Below are 19,366 nucleotides of genomic sequence, written 5' to 3' on the forward strand. Positions count from 1 at the left end.
TAAAATGAATTCATTTTTATTTAGCAAAACAATACAAGCTCTATGATAAACTTTTGTTTCATATTAAGTCAAATTGCCAACCAGTGCCTTAGAATATAAATACTGTTATAAAAATAATACAGAGTAATAAAAAAGTCAAAACTGTAGGTGGATATATAGAAGATTCAGAGAGAACAGACAAAAAGGAGAAAATTACTTTCTTTTATCAGTAAACCAGACTTCAAAAAGCCAATAAATTGGATGCGCTAATACATTTGCAAGGAGTTGGAAAAGGAAGCATTCAATTTTAAATTATTGATGGGTGATTTTGAAGCTTGATGAAACCAAATTACACGTTCGATTTTCTAGATGTAAGACTTTGTGTCTATTATGGATTTTAAAAATAAGTGACATGGTTTTAAAATGTTTTTTTAAATAAAAAGATTCAGCATAACTTAATAGAGTAGATACATGTATACTTAAATGGGAATGTATTTGACATTACATAAAAATTCTAATTAAGCTTCGATCGAATTTACAGAGAAAAGCCCAATGAATAATAAAATGTGGCAATCAAAATGCGTTAGAGTTCTAACTATTCACTTATTTATTTGCAAAAATTGTCAATAACATTTCGAAACACAATGTGATGTTCATTTGTTCATGAACTCGAGCATTGATTTAAAATTGAAACAATCTTTGAAGTGCTTTTTTTTCTTATTTGAAGGATTTTTCTGGATTTCTGGTCGATATGATCAATGTTTTTAATGGGGCATTTATGTCAATCCATATAATTGCTTTCAAAAGAATTAATAAAACACTTACATGTTTAATATACAAAAGAATGGCTTCGCCTTAAATCAATGCTACTTTGTGCAGACTATTATACAGTTTAACAAGTAATGGAAAGCAATAAAATGAATATAAACATTAATCCGAAAATTGGAATAACTCTCAATTTATTACAACTCTTATGTAGACGGATTTTGTTCGCTTAAATCCTTGAGGAAATTCACATGTATTTCTCTTATTCTACAGACCTGACAAACACAAGCGGGTAACGACAAAATTAAGCTATAAAGCTTTTTTGCTCGAGCTTATTGGAAGTAGATAAACCAACCTTTAGCGATCTCATTTGTCGTCCCAACATTTTCTACTGGAAATGGGTCAAGTGCACTGACTTTGTCAAAGCATAAAACAAGGTTGTCAAGAAGCTGAGTTGTATTTTTCTGAAAATTTTCAATAATATAGCAAGAAAAAAATGTAACGATTTTGGACTTTAAATATGAAAATTCAATATGCAAGAAACAGAATCTTCTCTACCAAAATGCATTTCCCAAGCTTTTTGATGCAGTAGCGATGTCTTTTGTGAATCATATATGATTTAGTAATAATCAATAAAGTAATGATTAGTGGTAATTACATCCATGATTAAGTGAAATTACAGGCAGATAATAGAGAATTAAGACGATCAGAGAGACAAAACATACCACAATATCAAAGGTAATGTATGGCTGAATTCGAGTTATGGCGTCAACAGTGGACAATATCTGCTGCAAGTCAGCCAAACTATATCTGTGTTGATTAGAACTGCAGTGCACGTGAAGGTCGAACCGCAATAAATACAACATTTCAGCTATAAACTATCAAAAATAACGGAAGTAAAAATCATAAGTAACATCATCGCCCAGTCTGATTAAAATCAAGCTTTCACTGGCTCTTTTTTTTATTTCACGTGACAATCGAAATAAGTAGCTTGTGAAGATTTGATTTTAATCAGCTGACTTCATCGATCACCTGCATGAAATTTTAAAGTACAACAAAGAGAAAAAGAAGTCATCAGAAAATGAAGAATTCAAATAGTTAAGCTACATTTCTATATAGTACCTCATTCGTAAAATTGATAAATTTTAAACTGGAAGATCTTGATCATTAGATTCTGATATATTGAATAAAATGTTTTGTTTCTAAAACAACATGGAAGCAGTGTTATGATCTTGGTTAAATGATATAGTAAAGTACATTCTTATCTTTCTATTACATTTTGGTATAACTTCACAATTTCTATTTCGACGTTGTCAATATGGGCTTTTTGCACGACGCCTGTCATTATCTGGTGTTCAGTTGTTGTGTTATCCACCTATAGGTGTACAAAAAATGATCTATATTTTAAAATATCCTAAACTAAAAGAAAGATGAGAAGCTCTCAGGCACTTTAAGTTATCTGAGTTTTTAACTAACGAGGAAGAACTAAGCTAAATCCACCTATAAAACACTGGACCTAAATGACTCTATGAATCATTAGCATACTGAAATTTGCTTCTTAAATGTCCGGGGTATAAAATATTTTCTTAGATTGAATGCATTCTCAATATATACATTGTAAATCAACGATGTCAAAAATTCAAAATCAAAATTGATTTCAGAGAGTTCATACCTCTTTGCCGTACCATTCTGGCTAATTTTGAAAAAAAAAATTGAAGTTTTAGCCCAACCACTAAAATTATCTGGGGAACTGAGTCTCTATCTTTGCATTTTCATTTCTCGTTAACTATGGATACTATACAGCCAAACTGATCTGTGGATCAACCAGGCTCATTTTTGAGAAATCAAAATCTTCAAAGGTTTTCAAAGACCGCACGACAACGTACAAGAAGAAATACTGTAAAATCACGTATTTTCGTGGGGTCATTTTTTGAAAAAATATTGGTTTGTGAGGATTTTACTTCGTGGATAGATAATGTTCAGTAGTAAAACATAATTATGAAATTTAAAATTAGTTACTTCACAGTAGCAAGGATCATCTGAATAAATCTTAAAAAGTGGAAGTATTCTTGTTTCCAAAATATTCGTACAATTATTATTACAACGACAGAGATATCAAAGAATAGGTTCCTTCCATTAACATTTCAATAAAGCAATATTTACATTTGAGAAATTTTTAAAGGCTGATGCGGTAGACCCAAGCAGACGTATTGCAGACATTTCATTTCCACTCAGTTTTCGCTCATTGTACTTCGTCAAGGATTCATTACGCAAGTTTCTAACTATTGAAAGTTCATTTTCTTTACGAGGTTGTGCTCCACTCGGTGAAGGTACCTAAATGTTAAATAAAACCAAAATAAGTTACAATACTAATTTTTACATAAAGAATATCAACAGTCTATCAAAATATTTGTTAATTAGGTCAAAGACAAAAATTATTAACAGCAAAAAAATCAATTTAAAAACAATATAAAAGTCAATCAAATCATTTGTATTTTTCCATATTGGTTAAAAATCTACATTTTATGAATATAGATAAATAAAACAACTTTGCAGGATTTTCACATCTCAAAACCAAACAGGAACTAAACATTTAATAATCAGAATTTAAATGATTAAGATTACCTCAAATCCGTCTGATTGGACCTCTGTGAAGTCTCCATACAAATCACAGATTTTCACAACAAAGTGCACAATATGATTAAAACTGTCATCACCAGCCTGTATATACTCCTTGTTTATTGAACTTTCGCCTTAAAAACAAAAGTAATTTAAGGTCCTCGATATACAATTTTTGTGAATATAGATAAATAATACAACTTTGCAGGATTTTCACATCTATACGTTGCAAGAAATAAGTTCCTGCTACTTTTGCTACCCTCTAACCCCAGGAAAATGGTGGTAGCAGATGCTTAGGCATTACTTACTTCAGGAATAATATTGTCGATGCATCTTATTTCTCCTTTTCTCAGTTATACTTCATTCATTTTTTCACAGTATCCCCATATATCAAATTATCTAACTCGTGCACTTACAAAAATGTTGAGCCTCCAATCACTGTAATTTTTTTAAATATAAATGATATTATTGAATCAGTTAATATGGATACTCACTTCCCCTATAAATTATGTTGATGACATCCTCTACTCCTTGTGACATACTACGCATTGTCCTTGTTTCATATTGATATATAAGAGGGATCCTTGCCTGTAGGTCTCGACTATAATTTTGGTCTTTTGCAAATCCCTCATCTGCCCAATCCATGCAGAAAACACTCAGAAAGACTGCTTCCTCTTTAAAATAAGAAAAAATGGAAGGATTTTTCAATCATGAAACATTTCATCCTAAAAAAAAATATTTTTATTTCAGCATAGGATTAGTGGAAATGGAGGTTAAAGGGGGCGTTTTTAACATCCAAATGCCAATTATTGTAGTACATGTATTAACTTATCAGTATTTGAAGTACTAACGTATCTCTGTACTGAAATTGCAGAATCCACCGTACGGTGGAAAGTTTGTTGCAAACTCGGCGAAAACTTCTGCTTCTCCTTCTCCATCCAAATAACAAGCATTCAAGGTCAGCCGATACAGCATACCTGGGACCAAGAATCCTGGGGAAATTGCTAATGCCTGAATATTTATACCTGCAAAGATATTCAGAAAATAAAAAAAAAACATTGGAGGGATATAAAAAAGTATAATATGAAAAGTCTGCAAACAAATAAAGCGTCCTCAGATATTAGATATTTCTATAGGCCTAATAATTTCATCATTTTTCTACTTTATTCATTTCTTATCACTCTTTCTCGTTACTTGTAACAATTAAAGGGCATATACAAAGTTCGCTTGATACGTAAAACTGCTCTATCTAAGCTCGTTATATCCGTAACATTTTACCCCCCGAAATAAATAAAAACGTCACTATAATACGTTTGCTAGATACTTGTTTAACATAATAAACCAGTTATATTGAAATCAAAATTATGCAAACACAAAATTAAACAAATATTTTGTACAATTGGTAATTTAAGAAAACAAATTTACACCTGTAGTTGTGTTTTTCGAAAATCCTTCAACCAATTCATAAGGATGTGTTGATTTTGTTTTCATCAAAAGTGTCCAATTATAGCTCAATGTTGTATTTTCGTATTCGCAGCTTTTACACCATGCCAAAAATGATACTTTAGTAGTTACAGTAACCTTTTGACCACAGTTCAAAGTACAGCTGTAAAAAAACCCACACAAAATAAAGTTGTCATAAATCAATGATAATTCAACTGTATTTTTACTTTACTGCACGATACATACTTTATCGCCAGTTCTGGGGAAGTGCTATTGACTGATATTATCTGTGTGAATTCATCGTGACTGGAGTTCTCAAACACCGTAACGGTGACAGCAAATTCTGCGTCAACATATCCGTCTATTGATAATTTGGCTATACCACGTGAGTAATCGTTTAACGGACAGACACTTGAAAGGTACGGTGCAATACTTGTAGTTCCATTATACACATCATCGCTTTGCACAACTTGAGCTGTAACTGCGTTATTTCTAAAACAGGCAAAAAAATTATTAATCATTATAAGATATTAATCATGTAACGATACTGAGTTAATCAAAATTTCGAAATTAAATGATTTGTATGTTAAGTATTGATTCATTTACATTGTGTATTGATTTTCATGTTTATTATCTATGGTCAGTGCACCTGAAATAAAAAAAAATCTTGAAACATTTCTTCTTTAAACAAAATTAACTCACTCTTCGCATTTCCAGCTGAAGTTCAGTCCATTTGTGTTCCCATACCCACTGTTTGCAATGTGGGATTTTTCTAATGCATCTAAAAGAACAAAACTCGTAGGTCGAATGGTTGTTTTACTACCACCAATTATATAGGCAAAAGGTTCCGGTTTCAAAAAACGAATATACATATATTCGAATATGAATGTTTTTGTGATGTTAACAGTTAAATTCAAATAGTATAAACCAGGCTCCAACTTTCCAGCCTCTATAAATAGTATGCCATTATTGGATTTTTCATAAAGACTGTAAGAATTTATGTCGATGACTCCAGATTCGTTGACTCTATGCACTTCCCATTTAAAAACTGGTTGTCCTGTAACACAATCAGGGTTCGCTGATATTCCCATTCTATTTGATATGGACAAGTTTGCAGACGTCCACACCGGCATCGGCCATTCTATCATCGAATATTGTCGGTCAAAAATTCCTTTCACTTCAAAACACAGATTACTTACTGTCACACGTTTCTTCCAGTTCCTGGTGGATATGGAGTTTTCGCAGTTAATGTTCAACTCTGGGTAACCAATAGCAATATAAGTATACCTGAATATAAGTGGATCTAACGAGGTTATATTAAACATTTGACTTTGTTGACTTCGGTCAACTTCGTCCCCGGCTATTATTGTGCAAAACACGTACGGTCTATACCCGTACGTTCCAGCAGGAATACTTATTCTGTATTCTACAGTACCCGGGGGAAGAGGTACGATATCAGGAACATGTAATGTCAAATTGGTCTCAATGCTTAAATCTGCAATAATAGGAGCGTTCCAGTAAACAGTTTCCACAAGACTTTCATTGGAGCCTGTAACTCTTGGTATGAAATATCCATATGTTAAGTACTTTACATGAGCCCATGCTGCAGTTTCATCCGTCACATTGTTAAAAACAAAGAAATTTTCTTGACTGACATCAGTTGTATCAGCATAAAACGTATACTTAGAATTTTCGCCAAGAAGACCTGCTGCAGTCAAATTGAAAACAGTATAACGCAAGTCCCCTTTATCAGGACTAACACTGAAATCTAAAGTTCCTGTTTGCAAATCAAGATTTCTTAAATCAAAAGTGTTTGTGTTGTTATCTATTATTTTTAAAGTTATTTTGAAAATGCCCCGATGTTCAAAGGTATGGGAATAGTAAAGTTTGGTGGATTTTACACTTTTAGAAGGAGTATTGTCATCAAAATCCCAGATCATTTCTAAGTTGAATGGAAGTCTTGAACAACCGAGGAAATAAAAGGAAAACAATACATTCACTGGAATAGAAATAGGTTCATATGGATGGCGATTCTCAGGAGATGGAGTTCGTTGTACTAATGTCATGTTCATATTAACTGGACTTTTATAAAAGATTTTGATATCCTGTAAGTCGTACTTCAAAACGTTTACGATGGACGATCTGAAAATTGAGCTTACAGAATTATGGCAGTAAAATGTAACATTCTTTAATCCATGTTTCTGAAACACGTACTCTCTTATTAATGGTTTGCTATACCTTACGTGTACAGTAACATTACTATGTTTTTGTTCACCAGTGCCATAGTCAAAGGTACATATTACATTAGATGGTTCAGAAGAGAGTTCCGATACATTCAAAGTGAATGACATCAAACCGTCTGGTATAGGTATCGTGTCATTTTCAGGGGATAATGTCATAATATCTGTTATCAAGGGATGTTCAACTAATATTTGATACGTCGAAGTCTTTTCATACAAAGGATTCCATGCTTTTAATGTTACAGTAAACAGGGAAGAGTAATTGTAAGCTTTTGTCCAGTTTCCAAAGTCGTACTTGCGGTATAAATCATCGTCCACGTTTTTTCTTATATTCCCATCACCATACTCGATAAAATATCTAAAGTTGGAATTTGGCACATTTACAAAATCAAAATGAATGAACTCTCCAACTTGAGCGATTTTCGTAGAATTAAGCTCCACATCAATTTTATCCCAAATTTTAATATCGGTAGATACAATATTCCAGCCGACATGAGACGTAATGTTTGCCATAATTTGATATACGCCTTGAATGGGGTAAATATGTTCAAAATACATTCCATCAGACACCAAGAGGGAATCTTCAGAAGAAACATTAAATGATGTTGAATTTCCATCTCCAAAAGATAAATATACATCCACTATTCCTTGCGGCTGGTGGGCATTTTTTGATATTTTGAAAAAAATTGAAGCAATTTCATTTGTCTGTACTGTACTATTTTTATCAAAATAAAATCCATTAACCTCAAAGTAATAGTAAATTATTGTCCAGTTTCGAACAGAGGATACGGTGTTGCTGGCTTCTACTGTAACATTTATTTCTCCAGTGCTTTGAACAGACTGGTCAAAATGATATGACCTAATTCCTGAGCCGCTTGTATTTTGAATTGCAGTTACATTGCCACCGAAGTCCCACACAACCTGGAGTTTTGTTCCGTTTTTTAATTTTACCGAAACTGCTAATGTATTTCCAACCACATTGAATAATTGACACTCAATCTGTAATTCAAGGACAACATTTCAGTGAATTAATTTAACACTATATTTATAGTAAAGTTTACCTATTATAGGGCTGAAACGATTCACCGAAATATCGATATTGTTCGATATAATTGCTCGGTTCAATATTCGATTCACCACCTCGATTTTCGGTTCGATACGTTTTTTATAATCGGGTTTGGTTAACTCTTTAAAGTAGATCGGGTTCGACCTTATTTTTATAGTTTGACACACACGAGGGAGAAATTTGGGACGGTAAAGTTTCAGAGCAGGCTGTCACTGCTATTATTGATTTGATACGAATAAAGTGTTCATAATCAACGGAACCACAAATAGTCAGAGATGTGCAATTTACAAAGTAGTAAATTCGGGCTAGTAAAAATGATAACTACGCATGTGATAAATGAAAGGCACAACCAGTATTTTCAATTTCACTTTTTTTTTTGCTATCAAATTCCCAACCAGTGAATATTTGCCAGGCAGCATGCTCCTACTGTCAATAAATCTCAACATTTTTCTCCATGTTGCAGTACTACCTGACTTATTTACTTCTAAAAACGACCGTTCTTTCCTAATCTGAATTTCCTCCACTCCTCTGTTTATTGTAAATACATGCATATATCTCTTTAAATTATTTACGATCACCCAATCAACTGAAAGGTGAGTGTCTTGTGATTCACATTAAATATATTTCTAGTGTTTTTAATAATTAGCTCATTTAGAATGCAATTAAATTCATTTTGTTTTCATATTAATAATATGAAAACAAAATAAATTTAATTGCATTCTAAATGAGCTAGTGCAAAATGATCAGAAAAGGAAAGATCAGATAATTTTTTTTAAATTCATTTTTATTTTCTTTCATAAACATTAATTTTATATGATTTAATTTTAATAGTGAGAATTAAACTTTAATTCTAAAAAGAAGAACCGTAGTAACATCATTTTTGAACCAATGATTAATATTTTTTAACATTATTTTTTGTAAATTTCTGTCCCATATTTGGGTTAAGTAACTTTTTACTTAGGGCTAGTAACTTTATTGCTGTCACTAGCCCGTGGGCTAGTACTTGAATATTTATATTGCATACCCCTGGTAGTATTTCTCTATTGTATCACCACCTTTTACTTTTTTTTAAAATCTGAATACGTTTTCTTCAAACTTAGGAATAGTTTCTTTCTTCAATTGTATCGTATTGAAAAAATTGAATTGTGACACAAGTATTGCAATACGTATCGTATCGTGGAGGCGGCGTATCGTTTCAGCCCTAACCTATTACTATGAAAAAGGGAGCAAAATACTTTGAAAGAAAAACCAAACATTATCATAAATAAATGCCGTGCTCTGTTTGTTTTTGTAAGAAGTCATAACTGTTCATCAATTCATATAATTTAATAATACATGTATCACTTTAATACTAAAACTGATTTTTTATCTAACCTCAATTCCTTCTGCTGGCTCCAAGAGTTCCACGCCTGTTGAGTAGTTTACAGAGTTGATGTGTGATGTGATCTGTGCTGTTATTATATAATCACCAAACATCTGATACATATGAGAGAATACCAACCCAGGTTCCTCCAGACTTCTATTGTTTGAATCCATTTCAATTTTTGTTACATTACCATCTCCAAACATTAAAGAGATGCTTATATCACCCATAGGTTTCAGAGCGTCAGAATCTAGCCATAAACTAACATCAGTTTTATTGTAATTTGAAGCTGTTTCTGGATCACTTATTAGAAATCCGTTGACACCATAATAGTAGAACACAACTGTTGAATTATATTTGACTGAAACAGGACTTAGCGCCTGAACTGTGATGTTAACCTCTCCACTTCCCGAGACATTATGAGTGATAATAAATTCTCTTGTTCCGTTTCCAAAGTGATATTCTTCTACTTTTGATCTGTTTCCAAAGAACCATTGTGTTGTAACCTCATGTCCTCCAAAAAGGGTTGCTTTGATTACTATCTCTTTGCTCACTTCGACATACTTCGGGCACATAAACTACATAAAATAATGGATAATTTAATGTACATTTATAAGGGAATTAATAGTTATTCCAATTTGTATCGATATTGTGAATAATTCTTACCTCTATTCCATAGATTGGTTCAAGAATCTTTACTTCTGACGTTAAATTGATGGAATTAATTTCCGAAATAAGTGTTACAACCACAGAAAAGTTTAGAGCTTCTGTGTAACTGTGTCTTAGAAGAAGACCCGTTGCACTAAAAGAGGAATCACTTCCATTTATCACAGTGATGTTTTTCTGACCATCACCAAAGTCTGTGATTACAGTTATTAATCCCATGGGCAAGTCAGCATACTCCCACAAAGTTAATTTTATTTCGGCTTCTTCCAAAGTTGAATGAATTCCATGAGATACATTAAATCCATTTAAGGGATAAAGATAAAACACTGTTGTACTGTTTGTTGCTTGTGACACATCATTTACTGCATTAACAGTAACCGTTATAGAACCAATATCTGTGACATTGTAACGAACATCAAAAGTTCTCGTTCCGTTTCCATCATGGAAGATCTGGATAGGCGTTGCTGTTCCAATAGACCATTCTGTGACTGCTCGCATCCCTCCAAATAATGTTGCAGATATGATCAGCTCCTGCCCGATCTCTAAATATCTTTCACATTCAAACTGACAACAAAAAAGTTAGCACTTATTACAATTTATAAATTATGGTCAAGTAATTTATATACAGTAAATAATCATTATAGAATAATCTCGCATTAGCTACACCATTTAGATTTTGCACAGAAAGGGATCTTACTTCAATTTCAAAAATTGGCTCTATAACTTCAACTTCAGCAGTAATGTTGTCAATGCCCAGTGGAGAGGTCAGGGATGCAGTTACAGTGTAATTTCCAACATGTTCATACAGGTGAGTGATGAGGTGATTAAGGTTTTTTAAAGTTTTTGAAAGCAGAGCAAAATCTGTAGTGTTTGTGGTTCCATCACCAAAATCAATCATTACATCAATATTTCCTTGTGGTACCTTAGCTTGTGGAAGCGTTTCAAAGTACAGTTTTGCATCCTTAACCGTAGAAGATACAGTGGAAGTCAGATGTATGTTATTTATTTTATGATAATAGTACGTCTTATATGTATAGCTCATTTCTGACACTAGATTGGTTGCCGTCACTGTTATGTCTATGGCACCCTTTTCAGAAACCATTTTTGTGAAGTTAAAATATCGATCTCCCGTTCCCTCATGGAGTATTACGTGTGATAAAGTTGTTCCTATCTGCCATGTTGTTGTTGTGTTGTAGCCTTTGGTTAAATTTGCGTAAATAACAAGCTCCTCGCCAATCTCATGATAGAGTTTGGTCCAAAACTAAAACAAAAAATTAAAGTAACATTTGAATTAATGTTGTCACTACTTAACGCAACTTATAAGGTTATTCTTCGTTAATTATTGTTCATTGATCATTAATTTCATATTATAATAGTCAAATCAATGCAAACGAGGAAGCAGTTTAACTTATTCCAATAAAAGCTTTTACATTTTATTTTAATTAACAAATTTGATGTTTACTTTGAATTGATAAAAAAGTTAATGATTTGATATCAAAATAAAACATATATTTCAAATTCAGCATTTTATAACTTACTGCAATGTTCTGAATTGGTTCAACGATTTTGACTTCTGAAGTCAAATTGATGGTATCTACCGGGGACGAAAGCGTAACAGATATTATATAAAATGCTTCACGGAGATATCTTTTAGGAAACAGTTTCCCAGAATTCTTCAAAACCCGATCTGTAGAGGAAAAAGTTCCGGTAGCTGAAAGACCATCTCCGTACTGGATTTCGAATGTTATCAGGCCTTGTGGTAATCGACTTCCAGAAGCTAAACTCAGAATAATTTTAACGTCTTCGTAGATTGTTCCAGGTGCACAAGAAATACTATAACCTTTGAGTTCATAATAATTATAGATTACTAATGAAGTCACGAAAAAAGAAACCGGATTACTAGCATTGATCGAAATTTTGAGTTTCCCTGATTCGCTAGGTCGATAACTTTCAAAAATTTCTCGGCGGCCCTTTCCTGCATGAGTTCGTGAATATTTATATTTTCCATTGACGTACCACTTGGTCTTAACATCAAAACCGTAGTTTATTGTTAAATTAAACATGACGCTTTGTCCAACTATGTAGTATTCAGAAGAAGACAACACCTATAAAGAGGCATCAATATACAACTAACATATTTATAACATCAATATAAGGGGTTCCACACCTAAATAATTCACTTCTATGGAAATCTAAAATTACAAAAATATATTGTTTAAAGAATACTTATTAATCAGAAGATAACAGGCTTTAAAATATGCAAAGAGAATTTTTAAATATACCATTGACATTTGTTGGATTTCATCATGAAAATATTGTCTTTTTGTAATTTGATAGCTGTACCTTTTTTAGTATAAAAATCTCTCTATGAAAAACTTTTTTTTGCATATTTTTTAAAGACAAGATACAAAGAAGACAATGGTAAAACTACAAAAATTATCAACGTAATCTCACTTATTGAGATGTATAACAAGATAACATGGACATGAGAAAACCACAATACTCGGGTAACACAACAAAGGGAAATATGGTTGGGAAAAATTAAGCATTTGATGAAGTTTTGTCAGAAGATTAACAAATGTTGTATAAACAATTAATCTATTAATTTATTTGGTCCAACAATATAGCAAAATAAAACAACAACAAAGCAATTATAAAAATATTTGTCATTCATGAAAGAGAGTATCGAAATTTAGCGAAACATTGTTAAATAACCATTAAATATTTTTTACTAAAAGATCCAAAAATGAAAACAATATTTTCATTGTTCATCTATAAATAATGTAAAAAAATCTGTGTTTTTTTTTATCTATAGTCTAATCGACATTGACTTGATATAAATATTTTTAAAAGTTTTCTTTCGTTATCATGTTTAGATAACCATTAGCTATTTTTTACTAAAAGATCCAAAAATGAAAACAATATTTTCATTGTTCAACTACAAATAATGTAAAAAAAAAATCTGTTTTTTAATATCAATAGTCTTATTGACATTGACTTTATATAAATATTCTTTAAAAGTTTTCTTTCATTATCATAATTAATATCATAATACGAGGGTCGTTCAATAAGTAATGCAAATACAGTATTCATAAAAAATGTTGAGGTATTTGATTTGATTTTTTTCACAGTGAAAAGTTCTGTTACAGAGCTCCTAAATACAGAAAACCCCATGTATTTTCCTTTTATCGTCGCAAAGAAATATAAATTAAGCATGGGCACTACACTTAACTGAAAACTGTTTATAAATGATCTCTGCCAAGAAGATGGAAATATTAGCGTATGTGAAAACTGTGTTTTTAAAACAAATCACCGAAGATTTTTTATTTAAGATATGATTTTTATAGATAGAAAAATGACTTTTATGCCTATATACCTTTCAGATGGATTCAATAATTCAGATGAGAAAAAGAAGAGTTTAAAAATAACAGTCAATCTGGTCGATTGAATATATGGGAACTCCAAAAACCGATGTTATGTGCCACATGATACATGTATCTGAAAATATTAGATTTACATGGGAAAAAATAAAATTCTTAACACTAAATCGTCAAAGCATTTTGTAGAATTCTGACAAAGAAAAATTTAAAAATAGGTGCTCTATTTTCTTAAAAATAAAAAAAACTTGTTTTAAATGTTCCTTTGGTTAATTTTTAACAAATACTGAAATAGAAGATTCGATAAACTTGTTTGATAAATGAATAAATATGGGTGCAATTTTTATAGCCGATTAATAATAAAAAATGTAGAATTAAAGAAAAAGGTGTCAATTATGATAAAGAGACTAAGGGCTCCAAACATGTTTTATTGGATTTTGCGTATTTAAAGAGGGTCATTAAAACATGTCCATGCATTCAAATTAACGACTAGCATTGATTATGTTCAAATTGCACTTAGGAAAGCTAAACAGATTTTCTGCAAGGAAGACTAAATATCGACGACCTGGATATTTTCCCTGTTCCTTAAAACACAGCTGTATATAAGATTGAGAAATTAACTACATTCTGAAGAAAAGAAAGTAAACAGAACTTTTATATCACCCATATTAGCTAGATCTCAACCATTGTGACATCTTTTTATTCCCAAAACATAAAAACACTCAAAGGAAGATTGTACAATGTCAGATATGTCATGGGAAACGATATTCATCAGTATCTTTGGGCATCCCTAAAGATGAGTATGCTAAGGTTTTCTGGTCATGGATACAGAGATCTAAGACTAAGACATACCTTGAGGGATTGAAACTATTAAGGGTATGTACTTTTCTAATTTTTAGATGATATACCGATATTGCATTATTTATTGAATGACCCTCGAATAATTAAAACCTTGATACTGTGTAGATTCATGACAATTGACAAAACTCCATCTACAATATGAGCTAGAGACACACATGCGTTGTAATTAAATATTTGAAATGGATAATCAATCAATCTACGGGGTTGTTTTTAACAGCTTTTTGCTTTTGGTTTTAAATAATTTTATTACATCTAATTAGATAAAACATATCTACCAAACTCTTACCGAAATGTTCTGGATAGGTTCAATAATGTCGACTGTGGAGGACAGAGACTTGAAGTCGACATAAGATGTAATATTAACTATCACATTGTATTGTCCTTCTGTTAAATACCGATGGGAAAAGTCATATCCAGGATTCAAGAAAGCATCAAAACCAGCATAAAATTCTTGAAATGTTGAGTTCCCATCTCCATATTGTACAGAAATTAAAATTTTTCCTTGTGGGAGACCCGCCGTTTTGGCTCTTTTTATTATTATACTTGCATCTTTGTCAAGAGTAGATGGGTGACATGTAAGAGTAAATCCATTGATGGCAAACAAGTGGGAGAAGAGAACAGAACTTGACGACTCGGAAACGGCATTTGAGGCAAGTGCGGTAAGATTTAAATGACCGGAGCGAGTTGGACTTAGATCTACTGTAAAAGTCCTAATTCCTTTTCCAGCATGAAACGTGGTGGTTAAAGCTTCTGTATCATCATTTACCACCCATTTAATTTTTACGTTGTAGCCATTTGTCAGGTTGACAGTGACTGGAATTGGAATTCCGTACTTCTGGTATTTGGAGCATGATATCTGTATAAAGTTTAATAAAAAAGTTTTTACAAGTATTCCGTTTTTTTCGTCAAATAGATCATTTTATGATAATTATTTCAACGTATCAGCATTAAGGCAGTCAAAAGTAAGAGAAAAAGTAAAAGTTAATGTATATTTGTAAATAATTCCATTATGATCACAACATACAATATTTTAAAAACAAATATATCAAACTAACCGGTTATTTAATTTTAAGTAAAGAAAAGGGTACAGTTTGGGCTTTATTGTGGCCTTAAAAATTAATATTTTCAAATGTGTTCATAAATTTATGAAATTAGCTTATTTTTAAGTTGAGTATATGAAGGTGATAAACCATGAAAGAATATGACATAAAGGAATACATGAAAAGCCTCAAAATGACTTAATCCAGAGGTTTTTTCACTTAAGAAAACAGTGTCTGCAACCATTGCCCACTTTGATTTTTTTCAGATTTGTTGTGTAATATCCTTTAAAAATCATATTTCTCATAATCATTGTGAGCAATGTGTGCGCTCATTATTATCTGAAGGAAAATTCCATTGAAAACTGATACCTTCTGCAACTTTTTAAGACAATACGGGAAAATGCAAATTTATGAAGTCAAAATTAGCATTCAAGTGGTTAAATGAAAAAAGAATAATTGTATTCTCACTGCATGGAATTTCTCTGATTAAGAAAGGATGAAATTTGAATATGTTCAGGTCACTTCCATATTTTAGAAAAATACATGGCCAAATTTGTATGTAACATCTACTTACCTGTATGTTTGTTATTGGTTCCATTACTTGCACCATTGAACTGAACGTCTGTGTGTCAACGGGTGACGCCAAATGTGCTTGAACTGTATAGTTCATTTCTGCACTGTACTGATGGGTAAAATTTACTTCTGACCATATTGAACTTTCATTTACCCAAGAAAAATTCTTTATTTGCAATGGGGATGAATCACCAAAATTTAATTTAATTGATATTGGACCCTGTGGTAGCAAAGCTGCATTTGTCAGCTTAAGAGTTACTAATGCATCTTTTTGTAGGACAGTTTCATCCCCAGACAAAGTAATTCCATTGATTCCATGAATATTAATAAACGTTAGACTGTGGTTTGCCTGTGAAACGGCATTTGACGCCACAGTGGCCACATGGACAGTTCCTTCTTTATTTATTATACGATTTTCAACGTAAGACCCATGACTTTCATAGATTGTTTGAAAACTGAAAACATTGTTCAAATACCACTTTAGCGTTATATTAGACCCGGACGGTATCGTGATGTTGAATGTTACAGCCATTCCTATTTTCTGGTACGGCGAACAATCAACCTGTAAAAATGGTCATTTTATAATAAATAGTTAAATGTATGGAATTTCTGATATCAGTCTGAAGATAATACAATAGAAATCTCACCTGGATTGAAGATATTGGGTTATAAACTCCAACAGATTTAGTATAGGTTTTAGAGTCTACAGGAGAGGCAATTTTCACGGACACAACATATGATCCAATGGAGGAATATCGATGATAAAGAACTAAGTTGGAAGGTGATGATGAATTATCATTACGTATGTCAAACGTTCCATCACCGTACGAAATGTTCAGTGAAAGTGAACCCTGTGGAATAAGGACTCCTTGATCAACATTTACGTATACAATGGCGTCACTGCTTGGTGTTCCTGGTGTTGAGGTGACGGAGAATCCATTGATTTCATAATAGTTGTTCACTATTGCCGAATCAACTACCGTTGACACAGTGTTGGAGGCAGTGACCGAGATGTTTACTTGTCCGGTTTGAGATAATGCAAGAGAATGTTGAATTTGACGTGTACCATTTCCATCATCTGTAATGGTATCTTTTTGGACACCATTCGCGTACCATACCATGTTTATGTTCGAGCCTGAATTCAATCCAATCGTTATAGCTGCTGCTACCCCAAACTTTTGGAAATTATTACAAGTAATCTACAATATATATATTTATTTAATAAAATATCATACAAGCCATTCTTCAGTAAGATTGCATTTTTCTCTCTTTGTTCAATTAAAATTGCTTTTCATCTCTCTTATTCGTCATTTTCAACTAAACGTTCTTGTTTAAGATTATGACAAACCTTAAAATTTGCAATTGGCTCTTCGTATGACACTGGTATAGTTATGTGTTTCTTGTCAGCTGAGGATGTATAGAGGCAAAATCTGCAATTATAATCTCCAAAACTCATTCCATTGAACATTGCTGATGTTAATGTGAACGTTATGATATTTGTGTTGTTGTTAATAACTGCCGTAGAAGTATCAATTGTGACGTTAGACAGAATTTTTGCACTAAAGATGACCATCGTGGAATTTGATGACGTATTTGACGATGCAGTGTTGAAATTAAACTCAAGTTGAAGGTTGGTTCCAGGTTTTAGATGGTAAGGTGAACCATTGGAGATCAAGGAGAAGGATGTGACCTCATAGCCTGCAACGATACAAAGAATAAAACTTGTCAGAATCTTTATTTACAAGGCTTTATTTATCTCAAAAGTCGTGAAAAGACAGCTGTAGAGTTTTTTAATGATGGATTCTTCTCGAAATTATTGGTGTAAAAATTAATGAAATTTTCAGATTTAAGGAGACAATGTAACCAAATAATAGTATCATTTTAATTAAAATTGCCAGGCTTATTCTACGAAAAGGTCAGCACAAGATCTTTTACTTTTTGCTATACAATATATAAGGAAAGAAAAATACTAATCCAATCATGCAATACTTACCTCTGTTGAAAAATATTAATTTTTTCATTATTTAGCACAAAACAATGATATCATGTACTTTGTGAGAGAAAATAACCAGAGAATTAAATTAAAAACGGTAATTCCTAATGTTCTTGATATTTTAAAGGAACATAATTATTCTAAATCTCCGATATGAAAAGTTTTCTTCTTTCACAAATATTAAAGGATAACATAAAGATTAAAGATGACATACACATAAAACACACATAAAATTATTATCCGTTTTAAGGACTTTTCACCATTCAAATTTGTTTAATGATTGATGACTTGAGAGACTGTACTTTTTTTTTTAGTAAAAAAAACGTTGATTCAATAAATTGTTATCAAACTTTCCTAAACATAAATTTAATTTTAATCAGAAAACTCTTTAAATTATTTCAATCGTTTAAAAATGTTATGAAAATTATCCTAGAGATTTAGAAGCTAAAAAAAAAATTTCTTTCGTCGCTATTCCGCCAAAAATTAACCATCCCTGCTTCTATGTCAAGTTGTGCAATTGTTAGAAGGGAAGATCGGTATGATCCTTTAAATTTTTAATAATAAAGATATTTAAGCAAATTTTACTACACTAGACGCAAAATAAGTGCTGTCCATCCGCTTCTTAACTGAACGTTTCTGTTTGTGGAAGTATTTGCATTGAATCATGTTTTGTTAGTCAGAATTTTTTTTTTGATTAGAAACTAAAAACAAGCTTTACAAAAACTTGCCATTTTTTTTAAAATTAAAAAATAACTTGTTAAATGTATATTTAATTTAACAATACTAACTAAAGCACATTCTTCAGATCAGTATTCTTTACAAATAGTTGTACATTCACGATTTATTAGTTTAGGCTACGATTTTTACAAAATCAAGGACATGTGGTTTAACTGTTTCCTGTTATTGATTTAGCGTATCTATATCTGTCTAACTGAAATAATAGCTTTTTTGTTCTTGATTTAAAGATAATGTTTTTTGGTTTTGAGAACTATATCTCTGTACATTATAATTGTTATAAACATTTCCTATTTTAAAATGATCAATTATGCCATTCCCCAACAAAAACATACTGTAACGGGGACGGCGGTACTCTCTCCCACTATTGGACCATCCTCTCTCTCTAGGGGTTGTCTTATCTTTCGTGGCAAGGCTTGCGTTACACAGCTCAACCTGAGCTCGGGAGGGCTAGTATGGCACAGTGGTTTAAAATTCAATACCCATAAATCTTATTTCACAACACTAAATTATCTCCCTTTAATCAATGAACTCCGATAAAACACCACTGCCCGAAACCTATACCTCTTCTTATTAACCCGCGCTCTCTAAGTTACACTAAATTTATTAATACATGAAATCTCTCAGCTTTTCTTCTCTATTTGTC

The 19,366-nt window shown here is 31.9% G+C and overlaps 1 protein-coding gene across 1 annotated transcript in view; it reads right to left on the minus strand.

Moving 5' to 3' along the window:
- LOC134252414 (uncharacterized) overlaps window positions 1-18,013 on the minus strand; it is a 31,085-nt gene extending 13,072 nt beyond the window's left edge. The window contains 19 exon segments of the mRNA XM_062734886.1: window positions 1,100-1,208; window positions 1,470-1,622; window positions 2,021-2,119; window positions 2,908-3,078; window positions 3,370-3,497; window positions 3,858-4,037; window positions 4,215-4,388; window positions 4,791-4,969; window positions 5,053-5,298; window positions 5,509-8,045; window positions 9,487-10,053; window positions 10,142-10,705; window positions 10,839-11,402; window positions 11,680-12,246; window positions 14,666-15,235; window positions 15,994-16,554; window positions 16,640-17,191; window positions 17,341-17,690; window positions 17,986-18,013. Of these exon segments, the coding sequence (XP_062590870.1) occupies window positions 1,100-1,208; window positions 1,470-1,622; window positions 2,021-2,119; window positions 2,908-3,078; window positions 3,370-3,497; window positions 3,858-4,037; window positions 4,215-4,388; window positions 4,791-4,969; window positions 5,053-5,298; window positions 5,509-8,045; window positions 9,487-10,053; window positions 10,142-10,705; window positions 10,839-11,402; window positions 11,680-12,246; window positions 14,666-15,235; window positions 15,994-16,554; window positions 16,640-17,191; window positions 17,341-17,690; window positions 17,986-18,013 (8,299 nt within the window).
- Between the last annotated feature and the right edge of the window lie 1,353 nt (window positions 18,014-19,366).

This window comes from Saccostrea cucullata, unplaced genomic scaffold (assembly GCF_032062105.1).
Source record: "Saccostrea cucullata isolate Sc308-1 unplaced genomic scaffold, CSIRO_AGI_Scuc_v1 ctg45, whole genome shotgun sequence".
Taxonomy (NCBI): domain Eukaryota; kingdom Metazoa; phylum Mollusca; class Bivalvia; order Ostreida; family Ostreidae; genus Saccostrea; species Saccostrea cuccullata.